The 25103-nt window shown below is 42.7% G+C and overlaps 1 protein-coding gene across 1 annotated transcript in view; it reads right to left on the reverse strand.

Moving 5' to 3' along the window:
• Nucleotides 1-25103, reverse strand: part of RELN (reelin) — a 1711021-nt gene that overhangs the window by 1098805 nt on the left and 587113 nt on the right. Inside the window, exon 5 of the mRNA XM_078679027.1 lies at nucleotides 2595-2627. Coding sequence (XP_078535153.1) covers nucleotides 2595-2627 — 33 coding nt within the window. The remainder of the gene's footprint in view (nucleotides 1-2594; nucleotides 2628-25103) is intronic.

The following is a 25103-nucleotide window of genomic DNA, read 5'->3' on the forward strand; positions in this document are numbered from 1 at the left end:
CCAACCTGGGTCTGAATGTTTCTTCCCATACTGCCTGTTGGATGATGGTGAAGGGGGACCCTGTGTCCGCCACCACAGTGATGGCGACTCCTCCCATCGACATGTCCAGGATGGGTTTTGTGGATTTCCTCCCTTCTATGCTCATCACTTGGTCGTATATGCACAGGACCGTGATCACCTCTTCTTCTGCTACTTCTTCTAGATCTTCTTCACCTTGCTCAACACATTTCACTGTTTCCTTCGACTGTTTCTTCCTACATACCTTTCCATAGTGGCCTAGGATACCGCAGTGTAAGCACTTGGCTCTGAACGCAGGACATCTTCTGTCACGGGCATCATGGGACCAGCTGCCGCATCTGTAGCACGATTTCTTGCTGTCGCTCCCTGGTTGTTTCCCTTGCCACCGGCTAGTACCTTTGGCTGCTGAGTCTTTTCCTCTTTGGTCCTTACGGTGGTCTCCTTCTTGTATTCTGTTCACCATTGTCGGGGTGCCCACGTCTTTCTTGGTCGCTGTCGCGCACCTCCTAGCCAGCTCGGCCCTCTTTACTATGACCATAACTTCTTTGAGCGTGGTGTCGCCGCTCGCCCACAACTTGTCTTGGACCTGTGTACTCGTGGTGTGCATCACGATCTGGTCTTTTATAAATTCATCCTCCCACAGTGCATATTTACACGGGGCCGCTAGTTTCCTCAATGCCCCTACATACTCCTCTATGGTTTCTCCGGCCCGTTGCGTCCTTTGCTGGAAGTTGAACCTATCCACAGACACACATATGGTGGGGCGGTACCTCTCATCCAGGTCTTCTACTGCATGGGCATAGACATCCGTATCCGTGTCCTCTCTCTTCTTGGGCACCAAACTCTTGTAAATCCTGAGACCCTCCGGTCCTAGGTTCAGCAGCAAGATGCGTTTCTTCCTTTGGGGGGTGAACTTCTCTTCATTTTCGTCCTCCAGGACCCCTATGAAATTATCAATATATTCCTTCCAATCCTCCCACTTCATCAGGGGTTCACCAGGTTTTGGTAGGAATTGCACCGGTGCAATTGCATAGCCTGCCGGCGTGCTCATCTTCACCTCCTTGCTCTCTGTCGCTTTGACAGCCTTGCTGGTGGGGCTCCCTGGGGTGCTGTCTTTTACTTCTGTATCTGCGTCCTCCTGGGGACTCCTAGTGCCAGTCCCCCCTCCTTCTTCCTTGGCAGCCAGCGCTGTTCTTACCTTCCCCGGTGTTCTTGGGAGGTTTCTGCGGTGATCGGTGTTCTGTGTTATGCAGCGCAGCCGCTCTGGCCACTTCGCCGCCCCCCTAGTTGCTGTGGCACTGCCACGCTCCTCTGCCTGTGTTCCTTGGTGGGTTCTGCTTTGCCCCCTTGTGTTCTCCACTTACTGGCCCATCAGCGCCGCTCTGTGCTGTGTCCCCCTTGGCCTGGGGTAGCCTGCTTGGCTGCAGTCCACGTGGAGGTGGTGGCTCTGTGTATTTCTTTCCTGTGTTGTTTTCTTTTTTTTTTTTTCCAGTTGGTTGCCAGTGGGTGCATCCCACCCTCGTCGCCACTGTGAAGTTGCTGTCTAGTAAATAAAGGCACTGGGCTTTATATTCAGAAAGGAACTTTTATTTACTTATGTAATCACAGAGGAGCGCCGGCCGGCGCTTCCGATCTCTCTCACCCTTCGCGCGCTCTGCCTCTCGCTGCGCGCGCAGCTTCTCACTTCGCCCCCAACGCACGTCACGTCTGCGTGACGTGCAACAACTAGTATGCAGATACTACACAACGGTGGTTGGATGAATATTTGCAAATGGTCCTAACCAATGGAAATCACTCCCGACCGCATTCCAACCCATTGTTTTTCCCCACTGTGCCACTACAGACTCCCCTACTGCAGATCAGTGCTGCCCCTGCTCCTCATGGGAAGAGTCCACGACAGACCGGGTTGAAATGCTACACAGAGCGGTTGCTAGAGGTCTGTCTTCCTCCCGCCACCTGCGCGTTCTAAGCTCACAACCAAACTAAGAACGCGCTGGTGTGGACTTGGAGATTTCAGCATTGTCATATGAACTGGGAGACTATTGGAAAGACATCTGCACTCTACACAGACCGAGTACAGGCGACCCTTTGATAAACACATTGATATCCTCATTAAAATACTGTTACTGGGGCCGGGCTTGTTCCCAGTCCGACTTACTTTAGCAAATTCCCTTGTTGCTGCCCCACGGGGAGAAAGAACAGGGTTGCTGGGGACTGTCTGAAACAACGGAGACACTCCATCACATTCGAGAAGTAACTGGGACACGGGCGCCCCAAATTGTAGTTTGCTTTCATAATACATTTACATAATGGAATTGGGAAGCTGCGGGGGGCATCCCTTTCACGTCTCATGCCCCCCCCTTCCCCCCGACGAGGAGCGCTGTGCGAATAATGACAACAGTGGCCACACGTCAGCGGCAGCCCTACTAGGACTAAATCCATATCAGAAATCAAAACAGGGTTTCAAAAATATACCTTTGTGATATGTGTCTGTGGATGTAAATATGATATTTTGCACGTAAGACTATGTTATAACAATGAAAGGAGAACAATATTACAGGTTTTGTAGTACTCACCTAACTGTGGGCGCAAGGGGGCTTCGGTAGGAGCTGAAAAACAAATATGAAATACATTTTAGACTTTTTATTGTTTCCTGCGAATCGTGAAATCATAGCTTTAGGCTGATAATTAACTTGGGTGTGATTGTGCTACCAATCAGCGTGCTATGGTGCTGCTGACTGTGAACGTCCAAGCCTAGGCATTCTCCCCAGCGCTCAGTAGCACCCTCTCGCGACGGGGAGAGTGCCTACACGACACTAACAAGCCACATATCACAGCATTGGACCTGGAGGATACACATGATGTTTGCAGTTTTTAACATGCCGCGTTTTATATTGTTGGTTAATAGATCCGTGCCACAAATGTAGACATTCAAACACTCATGCCACGTTTCTGACGTAGCTGTACCCCTATATAATCCTTTTGCAATAACATGAACCCTTCACTATCAGATTTTTTAAACCAGACCTACTGGCTTTAACACTGTTGAAACATTAATGTAGGGCCTCTTCCTAAAGGGACCTAAAACAATATCAGGTAGAGTTAAAGTATTTAAATATTAACAACGAGTACATCACCTGAGAAACAAAAAACCAGTGTCAATTGACGCTTTTGTTGACATTGATTATCTAGGAACTTCCTTGACTCCACTACCACAATAAAACACAGTCAGACACTCTAGAGCAGTGGTTCTTAACCTTTTGACTACTGTCATCACCACGCCCCCCACCACGGTCATTACTGGGATCCAGGGATGTAATTCCGATAATTTGAACACACATCAAGGAATTTTGATATTTTGAACACAAAATACATGAAATTACAGAAACAAGCATTCATCAAACAAATACACAAAGGATGAATTAATACACAAATGAAAACATTTTTTTAAAAATTATAGTAGGAAGTTTGAGTGTTTCTAAATACAAGTGAGGCCACCAGTCGTCCATACTATATTCTGTTTGATGCACTTGCACTGCTCCCACAAATCAATCTGAGGATACCAACTTACTTTTTAGCCTCAGATTTAAAATTCTTTCACATTTACATATTGTTTTACATTTTTAAATGTTAAATTTTGCTTCTTTTATTTATATACACTTTATTAATCTGTCAATATTATTTTATTTTCTATGCAGTCGCGGAGCCACTGAGTAGGCGTTGCAGACCCCAAGGAGTCCCCGAACCACAGGTTAGGAAATGCTAATTTAGGGGCCTTACAGAAGCTAGGCCCTACTGAGTAATTTGAAGCAGGTGCCCTCATGTGCCTGGGTACTTGTGTGCTCTTGCTGGTGGTGGGCTCCAATCAGCAGTAACGAATTCCAGGGGCGTTATGACTCCCGGATATAGTTCATCTTGTTTTTTTTTAGTAATTTCTCTACAGTTGTGGTCTCTTTTCCCAGGTGACGTTCTCCTGCAGGGCACTCTTCCCACAGCCCCAGCTAATGACAGCAATAAGGAAGTTTTGCTGTACGAAGTGCTATCTTGTTACCGTTTTAAAATGACGCTGCATTTCTAGGTACATTTTAAAGCATGGAATGTATTTTCCATCATAGTTCTTGACTACAGTATCATTCTCCACCGTGAAGGTTTTAGGTAAATTGGTGAGTCCACACAGAAAGGTATGATTAAAAAGGATTTATTATAGGAAAAGCACAGGAGCAAGGTAGGGAGCAACCTACACAGGACTTCTTCCCCAGCAACTGTCAGCACAAAGACTGAAGAAGAATCCTGTGACAACAAAGAATGTTACAGAGGTACAATTCTAAGTAAAACATTAAAGGGCCAACACTACACATCTTCTTCCTTATAAAACAAAAAAAACAAATCAATCACAAACAAAATCTTGTAACCAAATGGGTTTAGAACAAACACGTTTTTTCCCAATGATAGTATTTTCAGAGTGGATGGAATTTCTAACAATGGTGTTGTTAGGGTTTTGACTTGAAGAACATCCTTCATCTGCAAGGTGAGAATCATTAACATTTCTAGTGGAAATTGAACTGTTCCCGCTGCTAACATCAGAAGTAGTTGTATTGTCTATACAACTAGGAACGTCACCATCAGGAACAGATACATTTCCTAATCCTGGAATAGACTCAATGTTAATGCCATCAGAAATTACAACATTGGAGGTACTAACAGGAGCAGAAACATTTTCAGATACATTTTCAGAAAAAAGAAAACCACTATGATCTCTATTATGAACGATTTGATAATTAGGAGTAACTTTAGAAAATGCCCCTGAATCAGAGGAACTAGAACATAGATCTTTCTTTCCTTTGTAAATAGCAATTCTCTTTAAGTTCCATACTTTCCCATCACTAAGGAGAACAGCATTTCGCAAAACTTTTTTTACCATCAAGGGAGTGGAAAATTGAGATTCACCTTTACGAACCTTCCAAGGTAATTTTACTTTCACCAACATACCAGCTTCAACATTTATAGAACCAGAAGCATATTTATTGTCAAAACTCTTCTTGTATTGGAGATGTTTCTCCATTATATTGTCTTTGATTTCACTCATGCGGATGTCAACACAATCCTTCTTATGTAACCAATCAGGATTGTATTTGGTCCTAGCGACACGACCCCTCATGATCTCAAAGGGTGATCTCTTCAAAGCGTCATGAATGTTGGTTCTGTAGGACCAAACAGCTTTATGTACACAAACTTCCCAATCTTCTTTTTTTAATTTGGCAATTTGGATTGCATTTTTAAGGACTTTGTTAAATCTTTCACATAAACCATTACCACTCGGATTATATAGAGAAGTAGTTCTGTGAGTGATACCTGTTCTATCAAAATAAGATTTAGTCATTTTAGACAAAAATTGAACACCATTATCACTAATGATTTGGGTAGGTAAGCCTTCTTCCATAAAAACCTTATCAATAAATTCTAAGACAGTGGTCGAGTCAACTTTGTCAACTACTGTAATACAAGGCCATCTAGAGAAAATATCAATAATAGAGATGATAAATCTGTGACTATCCTCAACGGGTCCCATAATATCCATAGCAACAGTATGCCAAGGGCCATCAGGAACTATAGGTAGACGCATCTCAGGTTTTAACGTATTAAGGACTTTATCAGAATTTGAACAAACTATACATTCACGTACCATTCTCTCCGTCATGACGTCAATACCAGGCCACCAGTACCACAACTTAATATTCTGCTTGGTTTTAACAATTCCACAGTGATTTTTGTGGCATAAACTTAAAATAGAGTCTCTCAAGGATAAAGGAGGAATAGCTTTGTCACCCCGAAAAATAGTATTGTCCAAGACAGTAAGTTCATTCCTAACCTCCCAAAAAGGTTTAAGGTCGGAAGCCAATTTGCTTTTTTCTAACCAACCTTCACGAATGGAAGAAACAACTAAAGTCAGCAGTTTATCTTTTACATACTCTTCCATCCAAACTTTTTTTTTAATGCATAAAGGATTTTCATCATGGATAAGGGCCACTTGATAGGAATCCCATTCATTTACTGTACACTCTTGTAAATCAGAGGGCATGCGTGACAAGAAATCTGCAATAACATTACTCTTTCCTGGAAAATATTCAATTTTAACGATAAAGTCTTGTAAGCGCATAGTCATCCTAGCAATTCTAGCAGTTGCATTGTAAAGGCCTTCAGTGGAAAGCAATTTGGTAAGGGGTTTGTGATCAGTTCTAACTACACATCTCTTACCCCATATAAAACTTCGAAAATGTTCTAATGACCAAACAACAGCAAGAGTTTCTTTCTCAATAACTGAGAATTTACTTTCAGGAACGGAAAGAGCTCTAGATGCAAAAGCAACAATGTGTTCTTTACTAGAGTTATCAATTTGTGAAAGAACGCCTCCCAGACCTTTATTGCTTGCATCGACAGTAATAACAGAATTGAGATCCACATCAAAAGGAGATAGGACCGGAGCATTAATGATGTCAGACTTAATTCTATTAAATTCATTCTCACAAAGAGCAGACCACTCAAATTTGACTTTACTTTTCAAGAGTTGTCTAATGTTAAATACTTTACTGGAAAACCCTTTAACGAATTTAGAATAAAATTCAACCATACCTAGGAACGAACGAACATCATCATTATTAGTTGGAGAAGGTGCATTTTTGATAGCATCCACTAGCTTGGGTTTGGTTGAAACACCATCAGAACATAAAACATGACCCAGATAAGTTACAGATTTCACCCCAAAGTGACATTTCGAAAATTCAATAGTCAAACCTTTTTCTTCAAGAATGGTAAGAGCTTCTTCAAGAATAGAATTGTGTTCATCTTCATCCTTTCCATAAATTAATATGTCGTCCTGAAAAAATTAAATTTTGGGGTGTTTGCTAAAAAGTTGGTGCATAATGCGTTGGAAAATAGCCGCAGCAGAGGCTAAGCCTAAAGGCATCCTCTTGAATTGAAAACAACCCATGGGTGTAATAAATGCTGTGAGATGTTTACTGTCATCGTCTAAGGAAATCTGATGGTAAGCAGCAGAGAGGTCTAAGGTTGTGAAAATAGAGGCATCTTTAACTGAAGACAGCATTTCAGAAATTTTAGGTAATGGAAATTTATCGACAACTATGTTTTCGTTCAAATGGCGAAGATCTACACATAGGCGAATCTTGCCATTAGAACGTCTGGCGATCACTACAGGAGAAATCCATTCATAAGATTCTATTGCCTCAATTATGTCTTCTCCTACTAATTTCTCTAGTTCCTTTTCTACATCATTTCGTACTAAAATGGGGATATTTCTAGCTTTAAAAACTTTAGGTTTCGCATCACTCTTCAAAACAATGCGATGAGAAAATCCCTGAAAATTCCCAATCTTGCCATTGAAAACGGTGGGAATTTTTTTTAACATGGAGACACCAATTTTTTTACCATCATTAATTACCAAAACTGGTTCAGGGCTATTGGGATTGAGAATGATGTCCAAGTCCCATTGGTCCTTCCATCCCAGAACAGAAGGGCCCAGTTTAGATACATATAGCTTCCCTAAGGAATCTCTATCTTTAAATCTAAATCTTAAGGGTTTGAAACCAACGATCTCAATTTTTTCCCCCAAAAATCCTTCAGGAGAAATGTCAGAAGGATAAAACTCATTCCCTAAATGTTGTGCAAATTCCGAATTCCATACCTTCTCATTAACTATGGTATAAGGAGAGCCGGAATCAGCATAGATGTTAATTGGAACACCACCAATTACCATGTTACATATAGGTTTCTTGAGAATATTCCTCTTAAAGGAGTCATTAATGTTGAAAATATAAACTTTCTCAAGTGGTTTCTGAATACAATCTTTTTCCATGGAGCAATGAGTGACCTTTTTAACGCATTCATCCTCAACAGAACAATGTAGAACTTTCCTAACAATATCCTCGTCTTCACTAGAGGAGGAATTGCAAATTACTTTAACTTTTTTATTCTTAGACCTATGACAGGCTCTAGAATAATGTCCAATTAGACCACAATTGGAACATTTTTCTTTCATGGCTGGACACAATTTAAAGTTAGCCAAATGTGAACTACTACCACATCTGAAGCATTTGAGTTTCTCAGAACTTTTGACCTCAGTAGGTTTAGTTTTAACTTGGTATTTCTGCTTATAATTGGATTTGCCCTGAACTTTAGAAACAGTATGCTCTGAAATAATATTAGAATCGACAGATTTGTCATTAACTTTGATAGCTTTAGCACTACGGCCAGAAAGTTCAGCCTTTCTAACGATAGCTAAAACATCCTTAAGATCTGAATCGCCATTAATCCATAGTCTATCTTGGATTGAAGGATCGGAAGCATGCATCACAACTTGATCCCTTATAAATTGTTCTTGAAGGTGATCAAACTTACAGTCATCTGCTATTTTTTTCAGCTCAGAAACATAAACGTCTATGGTTTCATTAGGTTGCTGTTTCCTGCGGAAAAACTTATATCTGGTAATACCTATACACACTTTAGGGGAAAAGTGATTATCAAAATCCTTCAATACATCATTAAAAACATTGGATTCCCCACCACCAGTACATTTTGACATTTCTTCATAGACTTTTAAACCACCAGCGCCTAGAGAATGTTGAAATAATTTCTTTTTTCTTTCAGGTTTCATTTTTCCTTCTTCATCGATGGTATCAATAAAATTTAAAAAATAAGCTTTCCATTGAAGCCATTTCATGCAAGGTTCTGCGCCAGAAGGCCAAAATGCCTGAGGTGATTGGATGGTAAAGTTTTGAGTACCATAGATAAGTTGTAAGGTCCCAAAGTAGTCAATGAAAGAAAATATTAAATGTAATGAATAGTCAAAGTCGGAAGGAAAGAAAATAAATAACTAAAAAAATTACTGACTGTACTGGAAAGCTGGAACAGCAATAATCCGTGAAAATTGGCAATAATCCGTGGAAAACTGAAGAATTATAATGAGGAGGGCGGATTATTGATTAAATAAGAAGTGCCGTTAAAGTTAGTTCAAACGGTACAGCCGATCGATATCTTCAAAGCTGAACGCGGAGGAGTTAACAGCGTTGCGTTGTCATGGAGATACATATGATGGCCGCCGGCGTCCTACGTCATCACGCGACGTGCGTGATACATCATGAGATAGAGCGTCATGAAGAAGAAATCAGGGCGTTCGCGAGTGAGCTGGAGTAGGAACGCTCACTGCGAGAAGGAATGGAGGCTCTCGAGAAGGAGGAGGATTCGAAACACAAGCGCTCGCTCCGTTAAGGTCAGGTAACCGTTTTCTGAGCCTCTGCCGGTAACTGCCTCCCAAGCCTCTGCAGTTGAAAGATGCACCAGTGAGTTTTAACTGGAAGTCTTGTCAATTTAGACCCAGGGTGTAAAAATTAATCCCAAAAAATTGTGTAACGCAAAGGTCAGTGAACTCCCATAATAAAAATTTAACTCACGTGCTGAAGAGTAAAGTAAACGTGTCCTTGGTGCTTACAAAACCGCAAGAGGAGGATAGGGCAGGTATCAAACACGGCGTGCTTCAAGGAGTCATTGCAGGAACATCAGGGAAGTCACTTCCATACGAGGTTTGTTCCTTGTAAATATGTCGAAAATTCAAAAATCCTTGAAGTTGTAGTAATTAGGGTTCGGGGTTTTCCTGGTGCTTCCTGGACCTCGTCGCCAAAATTGTAGTGTAGAGTCCACACAGAAAGGTATGATTAAAAAGGATTTATTATAGGAAAAGCACAGGAGCAAGGTAGGGAGCAACCTACACAGGACTTCTTCCCCAGCAACTGTCAGCACAGAGACTGAAGAAGAATCCTGTGACAACAAAGAATGTTACAGAGGTACAATTCTAAGTAAAACATTAAAGGGCCAACACTACAGTGACACGTAGTAAATTTTAATGCACATCACAAACAAATATTTTTTGAAGATAACTTTGTAGTGATGACATATCAAATTTGGATGAAAATGAAATACAAGTTTCTAAAACAATCCTACCTTCCCCACTCCATTCGTCTGGTTTACATTACAGGCTCCCTGATGCGTGGAGGCACCACATAGAAAAGAACCATCAGAATGGTGTAGTTTCATAAAAGTATAAACTCAATTAGATGAAAGGGCCGACTAGGAAAGATGGAGAGAGCTGCTTCTTCCAGCTGTTCCTCAGAGGGCAGCCAGGCAGGAATAACAGTGGTGTTTCTGAACAACAGTAGAACTTAGAACATTCAGGCATCATAATGATCCAACATTCTAAATTACAAGAATAAACAATTGGAAAAGCAAACCAATATAAGCAAGATTACAACACTCCTGTTAACTAACTCCATTTCTTTAAATACCTACTGGTAATTTCTCAAATCTTGATTCTTTCTTCCTCAATCAAGTAATCAAGTGCTTACTATTTGAGGTTTGGCTCACCAGTTGTATGATATTACAATGAATGCCTTTACCACAAAATGGTAAGCATATATCTGGCAAGTGAAAGGTATATATTCACAGAAAAAGACAAAGGTTACAGGGACGTTATAGTTAGGCTCAGAATTTACTCATACAAAACCATTGAAATTCAGCAGTTATAGTTACCTTAGCTAACTATAACTTATGCCCCAGCAATGCACTGCTTCTGAACTCACATATTATATCACTGATGTCATTTGAGATGCATTGAAGTGAGTGTGACAACAGGCCACCCTCTTTCCCGGAAGACCATGATGCAACAGTGCTGCATCTTATATATTATCAAACTATTAATGCCGAATAGGTGGCAACTGTATAGATACTTTTCCATTTTTCTGCATGCTCTGGTATTCTTCCAGTGTGATTTAACAGGAGTGGTACCAGGGAAGTAGCTTTCCCCAGGTCCTGAAGAAGAGCCAATTAGGGGCACGGCTCGAAACATGTCAACTATTTAGGAAAATAGATCGAAAATAATCTCTCTTCCTAAAAAACTCCCCAGATTTTTTTAATCATATCGGCTAGAGGTTAAATTAAACAAGTGATACCGACTAGCCAGGTATTTTTAAACCAAATACCATCATCCTCACTCCCTTACATTTCTTAATACAACTCCTTTATTTTTGTATAGGAACATCAATAAGTGCTCCCATGTAAGCCGAAGGTCACAGCACACCCCGATCAGCAGCAGATTGGGAGGAACCCAATGATGAAGCATGCCACCAAGGGGTAACCCTGGTGGGTGAGGGTTTCTCAAGAAAAACAAAAGTTGTTCCGTCAGTGGAGAGTTATTTTCACACCTAACTGTACTGGGTTTCTTTTTTGGTGAACTGTAAGGCCCAGGTCGTTGAACAGTGTAAGACAGGCTCTTGTCGTCTTTACTGCCTGATGAGAAGTTAGTGCTTTTATCAACCAATCGTCGAGTTATGACAATATCTGAAAACCTCTGTCTCAAATGAGCTGCAACTGGAGCTAAGCATTTCATGAAAATACGGGGAGCCAATTTCAGTCTAAAATTGATTTGAATTGATAATGAGTGCTGGCTACCTTGAATTTTAGGAACTTATGATGTTTTGGGTGGATTGGGATGTTGAAATAAGGATCCTGTTGGTCTAATGTCATATAATCTATGTGATTGAAAAGATGCAGGATGTCTCGCAGAGTAACTATGCAAAAAGATTGCTTCTTTAGATATTTGTTTAGCTTTTGCAGATCCAAAATAGGTTGCCAGTCTCCCATCTTTTTTCTGATGAAAAAGAACTGGGAGTAAAACGTTATTCCTTTCTGGGTGAATGGTACTCTTTCTTCTGCACCCTTCCTGATCATGGGTACTATTTTCCACCAAAGCAGGCGTGGATGAAATGGGGATGCTCCTTTGGGGGGTATTTGGAGGTTTCTGAATGAATTACAAGGTGTGACAGTAGGTGATTAGATCCAAAATCCACCTGTCATTGTTATCAGTTTCCATTGATTCAAATGATTTGTGATACGGCTCCCAACACATTTCCAGGGTACAGAAGGGATAACCGACACCTTAAAGTAATCACTGCTTTTGACCAATGTCTCTTTCTTGAGAAGATTGTATTCCTCTTGGAGTTAATTTGTTGTAAGCCGCTATTGGTGGCGGCCTAAACCGTTGGGGATAAGAAGGTCGATGTTGCTGCTGAAAGGGCGGATATTGTTGATTCTATAAGGTTGATATCATCCCCTGTAGGAATATAACCCAGTTCCTCTTGCTCCTCAAAAAGGCAGCTTTTTCATTTGTAAGGCTCCCAATCATTTTGCAGTAATTGTGTCTGCTTTATTTGCCTGCAAAGCACTGTCTACACGCCTGCCAAACAGGGCCTCTCCATTGTATGGCATGTCTAAAAAATGGATTTCAAGTCTGAATGATGTCACTTTCAGCCATCCTTGCCTCCTGAGAACAGCAGCTCCCACCAGCTGATGAAAGCCTGCGGATGCTATGTCCATTGCACAGTCGATCATTTCCGAGGAAGTTCTTTCCCCTTGTTGTAGTATTTTCTGAACTTCTCCTCTCACATCTTCAGGCATGATTTCAATGTATGTGGTGATGTCTGACCACATTGGTCTATTGTAACAGCTGAGACTAGCCAAAGAATTGGCAACTTGAACAGTCGTCGCTGCATTGGTGGAAAAACGTTTTCCTATGTTGTCTAAGCACTGGCCTTCTCTGTCCAGTGGTGTGGAAACAGGAGAGGAGGGATTCTCAGATCAACATTGAGCTATTAGAGTTATGACTGAGTCCGGTTTTGGATGCCCAGTTCAGCATGCCAGTGAATCCTTTGGTGCTTTATACTTTTTTATCCAGCCTAGGCAACACCACAGAAACAGTAGCTGGGTTCTTCATAATCTTTATACCTTCTTTCCGAATAAAATCTATGATAGGGATTGCTAAGATTTATTTTTTAGCAGGTTCTTTAAAGTTGTATAAAAAGTAATTCAACTGTTTTATCGTTAGTGCCAGTTGGAACCTCTTTGCTGCCCTTTCCATCAAGTTATGGAACCCACCAATATCGTCTAGAGGAGAATCTACCTGCTGTGTTGCTGGTGGAGATGATACTGGGATTAGACAGTCATACCATTCAATGGGTATGGATTGGTTGTCAGGAATTTCTCATTCTTCTCTATCCTTGTCCAAGGGCATTGCATCATCTGCAGGTGGCACTGCAATGTTTAAAGTTGGTGTCCTTTTTGGAGTTATAGATGAAGTCAAAGTACGTGCATAGTGGGGGTTTGTATCGGAGGTGACTGTGGTGGTCTTGTTGGCTGTGATGGAGATGCAGCCTTTGCAATCTTTGAAACCTCTTATAAAAATCTTGCAAAATATCTAAAGATTATTTACTAGAGTGATTGGCATTACCCTCTTCAAGTTCCTTATGACTGTAGTGTTGGTATTGATTTACATAAGAAGCATGCTTTTCAATATATTGTTGAGGTCCTGAAGACTAATATTCTTCCTCATAGAATTCTTCATCATCATCCTCCTGATATTTAGCATGTTATTCGAAAGGGCTATGTGCCGCTTCGAAAGGTTCTTAGTCCTCCAACTCTTCCTCATCAAGTAAGTGTGATGGTGGGAGAAGAGCTACTTTACTTGGGGAGGTGTGTTCAGGCTTTAGGATGTCTGTGTTTTTTCCTGTATCTACAGTATCATCAACGATGATGTCAGTGCCTCAACTGCAGTCTTAATGGTCGGCAATGGTTTCTTTGTTGAAGGTATTGCCATCGATGACAGCACTGTTGTCGACAATGCCTTCATTGATGGTGCCTTTGTCGACGATGTCTTCGACGGTGCCTTCCTTAATTGACCCTGCCTTCGTTGACAGTGCCACAGTTGACGGTGTTCTAATCGACGGTGTCATCGATTTGACCGGCGCTGACGATATCATCATCGACGGTGCCCTACATGCAAATGTCAACGTTGTCATCATTGTTGGAGTTCTAGTCATCATTGATGTCGATGACAATGTTGTTATAGGCAACAATATTAAATGTGACTTGCTTGTCATTTCTATAGATTTTTCTGTTGATGGCACTGAGGATGGTGTCTTCAAATATAATGTCACACTAGGGGAAAGAGTGGTAGGCTCAGATTGTATCTTTTCTGAGGAGACTATCTTCTTTTTATACTTATGAGAGTGTTCACCTGATCATAAGAAACTGAAATTGTCATGTCTGTGATTAATGGAAAACTGAATAAAATGTATTTACAAAAAAAAAATGAGAGTGTTCACCTGATGCTTTAAACTCTCCTGACGACCCATGATGGGACTTTTTCAGGGCCTTTTTTGGTGACCCTGATGGTACCTCTTGTGATACGTCCCTTTTGCTCGACTTTACTGTTGTAGAAGAATCCTCAGTATCCTCTTCAGAAGAGGAGCCTCTTTAGATTTTAGTTTTTGAAGGCAAATGAGTAGCCTTCCTTCTCTAACCTTCAATGATTTAGATAAAAAGGTACTACAAATGTTGCAATCCTTTACCTTATGTGCAGGATAGAGTCAGTGACTATACTCCTTGTTAGGATCCTCTGAGTGTAGCTTCTTCTTCTTTCCACATGTTCCACAAGGTCTGAAAAGTCCTTTATTTGTAGATTTTGACAACCTGAGTAGTCAGATCTTGGCAGGTGCTGGCTGAATGTTCTGTTTGATGAAAATTCTCTACATATATCTACAGATATCTGAGCAATATTAATCACAAATAAGTAGAGCTCCAGGAAACTCCCATCACTTGACATGCGGTAGAAAATCTGTGGGAGGAAGTCTATGTGGAGAGGGTTCTGGAAAGTATATATCACACGGGCTTCCAGGACCAGCATGCATCAGCTGAACGGGAGTGTGCATGGGAGGAGGAGCTGGAGACCACCTGACCAGGAGTGGTCTCCTTATTGAAACCACACAGTCCAAACCCCCAGGAAGAACCACAAGCCCATGGAACCGGCACTGATGATGGCAATTAGAAGCCAGAAACGCGTCTGCCCAAGCGTTTTATAGACTTGGATTTCCCTGCGCATTTGAGAACAATAAAGCCAGCTTTAACCCGGGAAGTGTGTCGCGCTGTTTTCCTAGGAGGAAGAAAGCATTGGACCTTATATATATATATATATATATATATATATATATATATATATATATATATATATATATCGTCAAACCCACAGTTCGGATCCTTAAAACCGCTCCTCAATTAAGGACACTCCAACCTTTCTTGTAGTCTCATTGCCATATTTATTGATAGCGCTCTCATATAAGCCAGATCAACAAACGCGTTTCGGCGTTGCCGCCTTCGTCAGTGACAACGCCGAAACGCGTTTGTTGATCTGACTTATATGAGAGCGCTATCAATAAATATGGCAATGAGACTACAAGAAAGGCTGGAGTGTCCTTAATTGAGGAGCGGTTTTAAGGATCCGAACTGTGGGTTTGACGATAATATACGCACTCCACCGTGCGTTAAGGAGGCACCCGAGGACAAGAGGAGCGGCAGTTGGTGGAAAGGTGTTTTGGATATATATATATATACACTTATGCCATTCCCACATATATACCTAGCATTTCGTTGTAAAGGCATTGTGGTAAAGGCATATGCGTGGTAAATGTTGTGTTGTAAAGGCTGTTTTCTGACTGCACCTCAAGGCAGGAACCCACCTGCCCATACTAAATCAGAAAAACACACACCGAGGCCCCTCTAAACCTTCTTAACAGTGGTGCCATCAGTATCCTGCTTTACCACATCCCTCAAAGCACAGTGCACCAAACCGAGTGGAGATTGTCAGTATGACAGTCAGCTCCAGCTCAGTTCACTTGTTGAGGTGACTGAACTTTGCAGGGGTTTAGTACACTGACCACTTCCTCTTCAAGGTGGCGGACTATAACCCTCAGAGGGTCTCCAAGGGCTGCTTAATGTCCAAGAGAGATAGTGAGACACAACCCAATGCACTATATCCCAGTTCCAGCTTGCACTGCTGAACATCATTCTATTTTGATAGAAGCTGTGCTTAACTGGAAGGCAAAGTGGTAACTGCCTTTCTCTTTCTCCTGTAATAACGTGCGTCTGCTGGGGTGTTTTATTCATGTGAAAGGGCTGGCCTGTATGCTTCAAACTTATATTTCCTGTATGCTAAAAAGATTTATGGTACTTCTAAGGGTTAAAAGTAAAACTTCTTTCCCTACCAGACACTTTCAATGGCGAAACCATGTCAATCACCTCTTTTTGTATAGCAGAAATGCATGTGGCTCAATGTAGAAAGCGCTGCCACGTCATTTTCATTTTAATGTTGGCTCTCACAAAGGCAGAGCACCAAACATGCAGTTTTTTGTATAAATTACAACTATTTCATCAACTACATTATTACCATGGTACGGTTAGTGCCCCCTGTCTTGTTTGAGTACTATGCTCACAACTGAATGGAACTGAGAGAGCACAAATCTGAAAAATGTATAAGTACACCATATTTACAAGCACGTAGTGTTAGTTTAAATTGTATTGCACAAGAGTGTCAACTTATATGGTGAAAATATATGAGTGTTTGTTTTAATTAGAATAGATGCATATATAAGTGTGGAAAACTAATGTAGAGGTTGTAGAAATGTTAAAATGATGTTGGAGTCACACGTTAAATGAATAAGTGAAAACGAAATGTAATTCTGCAAACCATGAAAATGTGTAGGCCACATGGCATTTCACAGGAAACGAAAGATGCTGCTACACTTTTAGTGACGTGGATTCTAATGTCATTTGAGTGCAAATGTATTATTAGGCATAGTATTGAAGTATATGTTTTACATAGATGTGTTGCATTATATTATAGTAATATGTGTTAGTTAAAATACTGTTTAAACCAAAGAAAGGAAATGTTTTAGAAGGCAGAGACCTGCTTTGTGTAAATCAACTAGGCCTGAAAAGACCAAGTCATTCTCTTTGATCTAAAATGTGCTTGTTAGGGGAAAGATGTGCTAGGCACTAACTGAGAATTCTTACACATGTTTTATGGTCTGAGATATGGTGGAGGTTGGAATTTGAGGCCCACAGTACATGTGTCTGTCGCAGGTGCGAGGAGCCCTAATCAGTACCATGATGAACGGTTCCTTTGTTCAAGAAGTGCCAGGCACAGGCCTGTAGGAGTCTTCAGGAATTTTAGGGGGTACCGCTTGGACGGAGAGAAGCCTGGGAAGCAAGGTCAACTTTATTGAAGAGTCCAGAGGAGCACCAGGACAGGATTTGCAGCTCAAAACTGCACCACGTGACAGGCGTCTCAAGGGGCGTTCCTATTGGAAATGTGATTTGGTATTAGGGATAGCACCCCGGTTAGAGTTAGAGCAGATGATCTGAGAAGCCTTAGAGAGCGGATGGGTAGGCAGATAGAGAACGGAAAAGACTTCAATTTTGAGACAAAGACTAAGGGAAGTGTGTGATCTTCTTTGGAAGTCACCACTGCTGACACCTTTTTAGGTAAAGATCTTGTTAAGTAGGGATGTCACTTAGTCTAGTGTAGGGACAGACTAACTTGTATTTTTCTTTTCTGTAAATGACTCTCAGGTTGCAACTCACAGCGATTCTTGCAACGCTTATGCTCTTTGAAATAGTTTTGATAATTTCCTTTTGTCGATTGAGAATATTTAGAGAGTACCTTTTTGTATTAATACCTGTATACCTTTTGAATCTTATTCTGAGATGTTTGTATCTCCAGATACTTTTGGCTTTGAATTAAAACTTTTTAACCTTTCCCAGTGGTAAGTGGTTCTTTAGAGTGGTCTAAGTTCCTAATTGACTAACCTAGTAGTAGATTGTCTTTTACTCAATGACAGGTACCAACGATTCAGTCGACATGATTAGGGATCTGGTAAGATAACTAGTGACCAGAAACCCCGCGTTAACAGTTGGTAGCAGAGGATGGTTATCTTCTTGAGGAAGGTAATCTAGGCTAGGTTAGCTTACCCCAAGGCCCCTAGTGCTAGACATCGAGAGATGAGCAGCGGAAGAATCGCGTGCCGAAGAAGGTGCTGACGGTGCGAGAAAAGCAGCAGTATCGGAGGAGAGTGAGTATAACAAGGGTCATGCGTGAACAGATTGCGGTGTTTTGTGTTGTATTTGTATTGTAATGTCTTGCGGAGTTGAATGTCTGTAGCGTGATTGTGAGAAGGTTGTGAGCGCGCGCAACCTGGTAAAATCTTAAGTTCGGGGTAGAGCTTAAGTGTCGGATGTATCGAACATCCAGAGTAGTTGTCAACCATAGTACGGGGGTCATGAGGTACCATTGATCGTCCGTGGAACCGAGATAGGGGGAACGCGTGAGTCAGTGTGTGAGTAACGGACGCTGGTCGAAAGTTACTGTGTGTAAGTAACCTATCAGAGAAGGCGATTGTCTGGACGTAAACGGAAAGACATTTCGCCAGTTAAGGTGACAATTACAGATTGACTGTGGGCGTACAGTCAAAGAAAAGTGATCGCTTGGACGGAAGTAATTATTTTTCGAAGTATGAATGGGACGCATGCATAAACGCGGAGACGAGCTGAAAAAGGAGGGGAACTGCTGCGAAGGGGGACGAGTGACGTCAGCAAGAGCCGCGCTGAGATAGGGTGGCGAGTGAAGAGCCGCGACGCGATAGGACGGTTGGTGTGACGTCGGCAAGAGCCGCGACGGGATTGGGCGGCTGGTGCGACGTCAGTGAGAAGTCGCGTTCTGATAGGCCAGTTGGCGAGAACCGAGCTGAGATTGGTAGATTGTCATCAGGAAGTAAACAAACCGGAGAAAACAGAAACTAGTAGATTGAAAAATGAAGTGTTTTAAATGTTTGAAGGATATTTTTAAGAGAAAAAGGAGAGAGTCTTTTTACGGGCAAGAGGCACCGCCAGAGGGTACACCGGCTCATTATATGGCAGCGAATGTTGGGCTGCATACGATATTATGGATTGGAGTTTGGAACAAGCTTACGGAAGGGAATGAGGAAATGTCGTTCCCAAAGTATGGGACGTTTAAATTAGAGGTGTTACATCGGTTAAAAGCAACCATGTCCGCATTGAAACCCCCGCCTAGACCGACCCAGTTTGAGGCCCTTAACGCATGGATTAGGGCGGCGCACGATAGGAATCTGAATAGGCGTCAAGAAAGGCTGACGCGATCAGTAAGAGCAGTGCGAGATTCCAAATGGGATGAGGACGCCAAGAGGTGGAGGGTACAGGCTATTGAGGTGGATAAGTTGTACACAGTGAGAGAGGTGGCAGGAGGAAAGAACCTCATGGAAGAGGACGAGGAGAGCGACTCGGAGGACAACTTGATAAATAGATTGCTGATAGATAGACCGCCTCCGAGAGTTGGGGAGATTGAAAGTGGAGGACTCGCAAGGGAAGGTGGGGCTGCCATAGATGGGTATGTACCACTTCCTACATCGGAATGGACACCTATCAAAAGTGGGGAGACACCTCAACATAGTACAGCACAGAGTGTAGTCGGAAGGTTTGTGGTACAGAAAACGCCAACCGCAGAGAGGGCTGAAACTTTTGGATTGCCAGATGCTCTCCAAGTACCTGTTACCATAGGACCCATAGTATCGATTTACAACCCAGAGAATGTGAGAGAGGAAGAACAGATACGGTTAGACAGTGAAAGGGTTGAGATGGAAAGGAGGAATAACACGACAAATGCCTGGAAGCAATTGCCAGGACCGGTAACGTGGAACACCCCATTCGAACCGACAGTGAGTCCCGCAACAGAGCAGGGGGGTCAAAGAGGACCCATGGACCTAAGGGGACCACGTCCGAAATCCTTTAAGGAGCTGAGGGTCGATTTGAGAGAATGGGAGGGGTCCACAGAAGCACCAACCAGCAGACCTAGAACAGAAGCAGAATGGGGAAGCCGAGGCAACGGAACATTGTCTCACTGCGGGGCTAGTGCAAGTAGTCAAGAGTGTGAAGGTAACAGGCCGGAGAGTAGAGGGGTTATACGTCATACTGACGGTGGGAATGAGCAAGAGAGCAGGGAGAGGAGTACAAGATGTGGAGAGACACCTCGTCTCATCCAAAGCGAGGGAGATCAACGGACTCAAGAATACAGAGAGAGGTTTAGATGTACGCACCATGCACCTAATGAGAGTATACAGCACTGGAGTCGCGGGAGCACGGGGAACAGTGAAGGATCTTGCCATGGGTCGAGAGATCAGGGACCACCGGCAAATGACGAGGACAGGGGGATAAATGGAATGTCTTACCATGCATCTAGGGAAATCATGCAGGATGGGACTGGTGGGACTACGAGAAATGGGAAAGTGTTTCACCATACACCCAGAGAGGATGGAACTGCATGGGACCTGGAGAGATGGGAACAAGGGAGGACTCCCCATAACTCGCCTGAGCCTAGACGTAGGACCCGGAGCTGGGATGGGAGAGATGTGAATGGACCCCCTAGAACTAGTATACTGAGAGCTGCAATAAAGGCCAAAAGACTCGATGTCACTAGCTTAAAATCTGACCTGGATGAGATAATAGATGGGACGTTGCCCTTAGAAAGGATTGACTTGTATGAACAGGATGAGTTACTGTTCATAGCAAAGGATGTTACCCGAAAGGCAAGGGCAATTCATGAGAAACTGTCTGGACTGGCAGACAAGTACATGGTAGACTTGTCCAAAACGAGGACATTACAGAGTAACCATAGGTTGCAGTATTCAGATCAAGACTTAGATGAGAAGAGAACTACAGGATTAAAAACACACATTAGGGAGTTGATAGCCGGAATAAGAGTGTGGAGAGATCTGGACAAATGGGAAGAGAGATGGTCCAAAAGGGGTACTGTCAGGAGGAGCACAAGTGTGATGTCTCCTGAAGGAAGGGTAATGCAGATGGAGGCATTCCCTTTGCGAGAAATATCGAATGGGAATTATGTACATGTACCCTGGAGTAGAGGAGATTTAGCTGCATTTACCAACTCATTTCCGAAGTTAAGGGACAATCCAGTAGAGTGGTATAAGCAGGTAGAAAGGTTTGTAAAGATCTCGAAAGTATTGTGGATTGATTTGAACACTTTGTTTGACATTGTGGTCCCATCTGACTTGTGGACATCGTGCAAGACTAGTGTTGAATGGCCAACTACTGAACCAGTGAGGGATGCTCAGACAAATGGACCGTCTGAAATTGTCATGCAAAAGTATGAAAGGGTAATAGCTTGGCTGAAAGATAAGGTACCACCCCAGGACATAGATTGGGTAAAAATAGACCGAACAAGACAAGAACCAAAGGAGACAGTTCATGAGTTCTATGAAAGGTTGTTGAAAACATTCAAACAATACAGTGGACTCGATGTAATGGATCCCAAAGATATAGGACAGTTTGTGTCAAAGTTTGTTTTGGGGTTGAGACCTGATTGATTTGTTTGATGATTCAGCAACATTTAATTTGTTGGCAAAACAAACCACTAGATGAAATTTTAAGGTATGCCAGATACTGTAGCGATGAGATAGATTCCAAGACAAAGAAAATGAAGGAGAAGCTGATGGTGGTACAGATGCAGTCATCCGGAAAGGGCGGACAGCAGAATCCGGGAACGGGGACAATGGGACGGAAGTCGAATGGTCAGAACAAGGATAGTGAAGAAAGTCAGAGACCTAGAATAGATTTTGCCACTTTAAAGAAAACGACAAAGTGCCACCAGTGTCACCAGGTGGGACATTGGAGACGCGAGTGTCCCTTTAACCCTGAAAGTGGAGAACTAGAATTAGAACAGGAAGTTCAGGAGGTTCCAGTTCAAAGGGCGACAGTCCCAGGAAGCAAGGTGGTCAAAGGGGGGACTTCGGCTCCACAAGCTCAGTTTCCACAGCCACCGAAGATTGCGACAGGGGGAAAAGTCTATAAACAAATGCCTCTTTTTATTGAAGAAGAAAAATGTTATTACATTGACCCAATGAACGGTCAACGTGTGAACAGAGAAGAGGACTGTACCCTCGGGGCAGTTCTAGAAGTAGATCAGAGAGGGCCATTTGTTGAGGCAGAGGTAGCAGGGTGCCCGATGACATTCTTGGTGGATACTGGAGCTACTCGATCTACTCTGAGATCAGCAGTGGTTCCTGACCTACCAATGTCGGGGGAAACAATTCAGGTGGTTGGAGTCGCCAATAGAAGAATGACTAGTCCTTTGACAGAACCAGTGTCAGTGAAAATAGGGAATTACACAAATGAACATCAGTTTGTGGTATGTGATTCTAGTCCTGTATGTCTGTTAGGGAGGGATTTGTTGTGCAAATTGATTTGCACCATATACTGCACCCCTCAGGGTGTGGAGGTACAGACCGCAGATGATGATGCTACCTTTAAGATTGCCAATGAGAAAACATGTATAGAACTGTATCCTACTCTGACTGTGGAAGACCTTCCTTGTGACCTAAGAGATGCTGTCTCAGCTGAAGTATGGGATTTTACTGGGGAAGAGATAGGACTGATCAAAGGGGTGGAACCAGTGAAGATCATGATAAAACCAAACGCTGAATATCCAAGAACGCCCCAGTATAAACTGTCCCAGGAAACGATTGCAGGAATAAAACCTGTGATTGACTCAATGATTCAACAGGGAATACTGAAAGAAATCGTGGGTAGTCCATGTAACTCCCCGATTATGGGTTTGCAGAAACCTAGTGGGAAGTTCAGAATAGTTCAGGACCTTCGAAAGATTAACAACATAGTGGTTTCATGTTGTCCAGTAGTACCGAATCCATCAGTGATACTGTTTCAAATACCATTCCAAGCTGAGTGGTTTACAGTGATAGACCTTTGTCAAGCCTTCTTTTCCATCCCATTAGATGCGGACAGCCAGTATCTTTTCGCATTTAAAATGGAAGATCGCGCCTTAACATGGTGTCGAATTCCACAAGGGTTCACAGATAGCCCTTCGATCTTCAGTCAGCTGTTGAAGAAGAACCTTGAAAGTCTGGTACTGCCACAGAACTCGGTTCTGGTCCAGTACATAGACGACCTACTTGTTGCGTCAGAAACAGAGGAAGCGTGTAAGGAAGACACCATTGCTTTACTGAATCATTTAGCTGAGAATGGACATAAGGTATCTCCGAACAAATTACAGTACTGTCTGACAGAAGTACAGTATCTGGGTCACCGAATTGAGAAGGGGAAGCGCAAGGTGTCTCCAGACAGGATAGAGGCCATCATGAAAATGAATGCGCCAACGACACAGAGAGAAGTTAGGATGTTCTTAGGAATGGTTGGTTACTGCCGACAGTGGATAGCTAACTTTTCACTGAAAGCAAAACCTTTACAGAAACTGACGCACAAGGAGGTGAGTGATCCGGTACCATGGGACAACGAGTGCCTAATGGCGTTCCTACAGCTGAGAGAGGATTTGTGTCGTGCTCCGGCTTTGGGAATGCCAGATTATGAGAGGATTTTTTCATTATACTGCTGTGAAAGAGAAGGATGTGCGTTATCAGTGTTGGTGCAAGTACACGGAAATGCCCGTAGACCAGTTGCATATTTTTCGGCTACATTAGATCCGGTAGCCGCAGCGTTGCCCGGATGTCTTAAATCCGTTGCTGCAACAGGTGTCAGCATTGAGAGGTGTGAGAACATTGTTATGGGACATCAATTAGTGGTGTATGTACCGCATTCGGTAGAATTGTTAATGACAAGGACCAAGACGCAGCACTTGACCAATAGTAGGCTCATGCGCTATGAGCAAGTTATTCTTGCTGCAGAGAACGTGACCCTTAAGAGGTGCTCGGTCTTGAATCCTGCTACATTGATGCCACTTCCTAATGATATAGAAGGCGAAGAATGTGAAGATCACGATTGCCTAGATGTGACTGAACTATGCACGAAGCCCAGACCAGATATTGTGGATGAGCCATTGATCGACCCTGACGAAATTTACTTTGTTGATGGTTCATGCTTAAGAGACGATACTGGTCGGTTGAGAGCAGCTTATGCTGTTTGCACCATTACTGGAGTTGTGGAAGCCGCTTGCCTGGAAGGAGTACACTCCGCTCAGGTAGCAGAAATCATTGCATTGACACGTGCCTGTATAGCAGGTAGCAAAAAGAGAGTCACCATCAATACCGATAGCCAATATGGTTTCGGTGTAGTTCATGATTTCGGGCAATTGTGGTCTCAGAGGGTTACATGACCTCCTCTGGTTCGCCAATCAGAAATGGGGAATTTGTACGACAACTGTTAGAAGCATTGCAAGGTCCAGCTGAAATTGCAGTGGTCAAGTGTACAGCTCACACTAAAAATACAGATTTTGTGTCACAAGGGAACAGATATGCAGATGAAGTTGCCCGCTATTGTGCGGAGCAAGGGTATACTTTCACGGAGGTGGAAGTAGGTGGGGCAAAAGAAAAAACAGAAGTCCAGATGATGTTAGAGACCGTAGATACATGGGAAGATCTGAAACAGATGCAAGAAAATGCACCTGAGTCAGAGAAAAAGTCCTGGGAAGTAGCAGGTTGTGTGAGAAGTGAAATGGATTTTTGGTTTCAGCAGATGGAAGAGCAGTGTTACCAGAGGAATTAGTGAGTCCAATGGCACGACAAATACATGGTCCAACACACTTAGGAAGGGATGCCATGCTGAGAGTATTTAGGCAAACTTGGTATTGCCCAAAATTCAGGATTGCAGCAGAAGCAGTCTGTAGGAGATGTGTCACATGTCAGCAACTGAATGTAGGGAAAAGAACACCAGTTACCATTAGTCACATTGGGAGGTCTGGGGGGCCTTTCAACAGAATGCAATTGGATTTTATTGAAATGCCAAGAGTCAACCGCCTTAGGTATGTGTTGGTGGTCGTATGCATATTTTCCAGGTGGGTCGAGGCATACCCTACACGTAGGTGCGATACACTCACCGTAGCAAAACTGTTACTTAGAGAATTGATCCCGCGCTACGGGGTGCCAGGCTCTCTGGAATCTGATCGAGGAACACATTTTAACAGTGAAATTGTGAAGATGCTCTGTGCTGCATTGAACATTGATCAGAAGTTGCACTGTAGCTATCGACCAGAGGCTTCAGGAATTGTGGAGCAGATAAATGGGACACTAAAGTGTCGAATTGCCAAAGTGTGTTCTTCAACTTCCTTGAGTTGGCCAGATGCTTTGCCTTTAGTG

Source organism: Lissotriton helveticus, chromosome 1_1 (genome assembly GCF_964261635.1).
Source record: "Lissotriton helveticus chromosome 1_1, aLisHel1.1, whole genome shotgun sequence".
Lineage (NCBI taxonomy): Eukaryota > Metazoa > Chordata > Amphibia > Caudata > Salamandridae > Lissotriton > Lissotriton helveticus.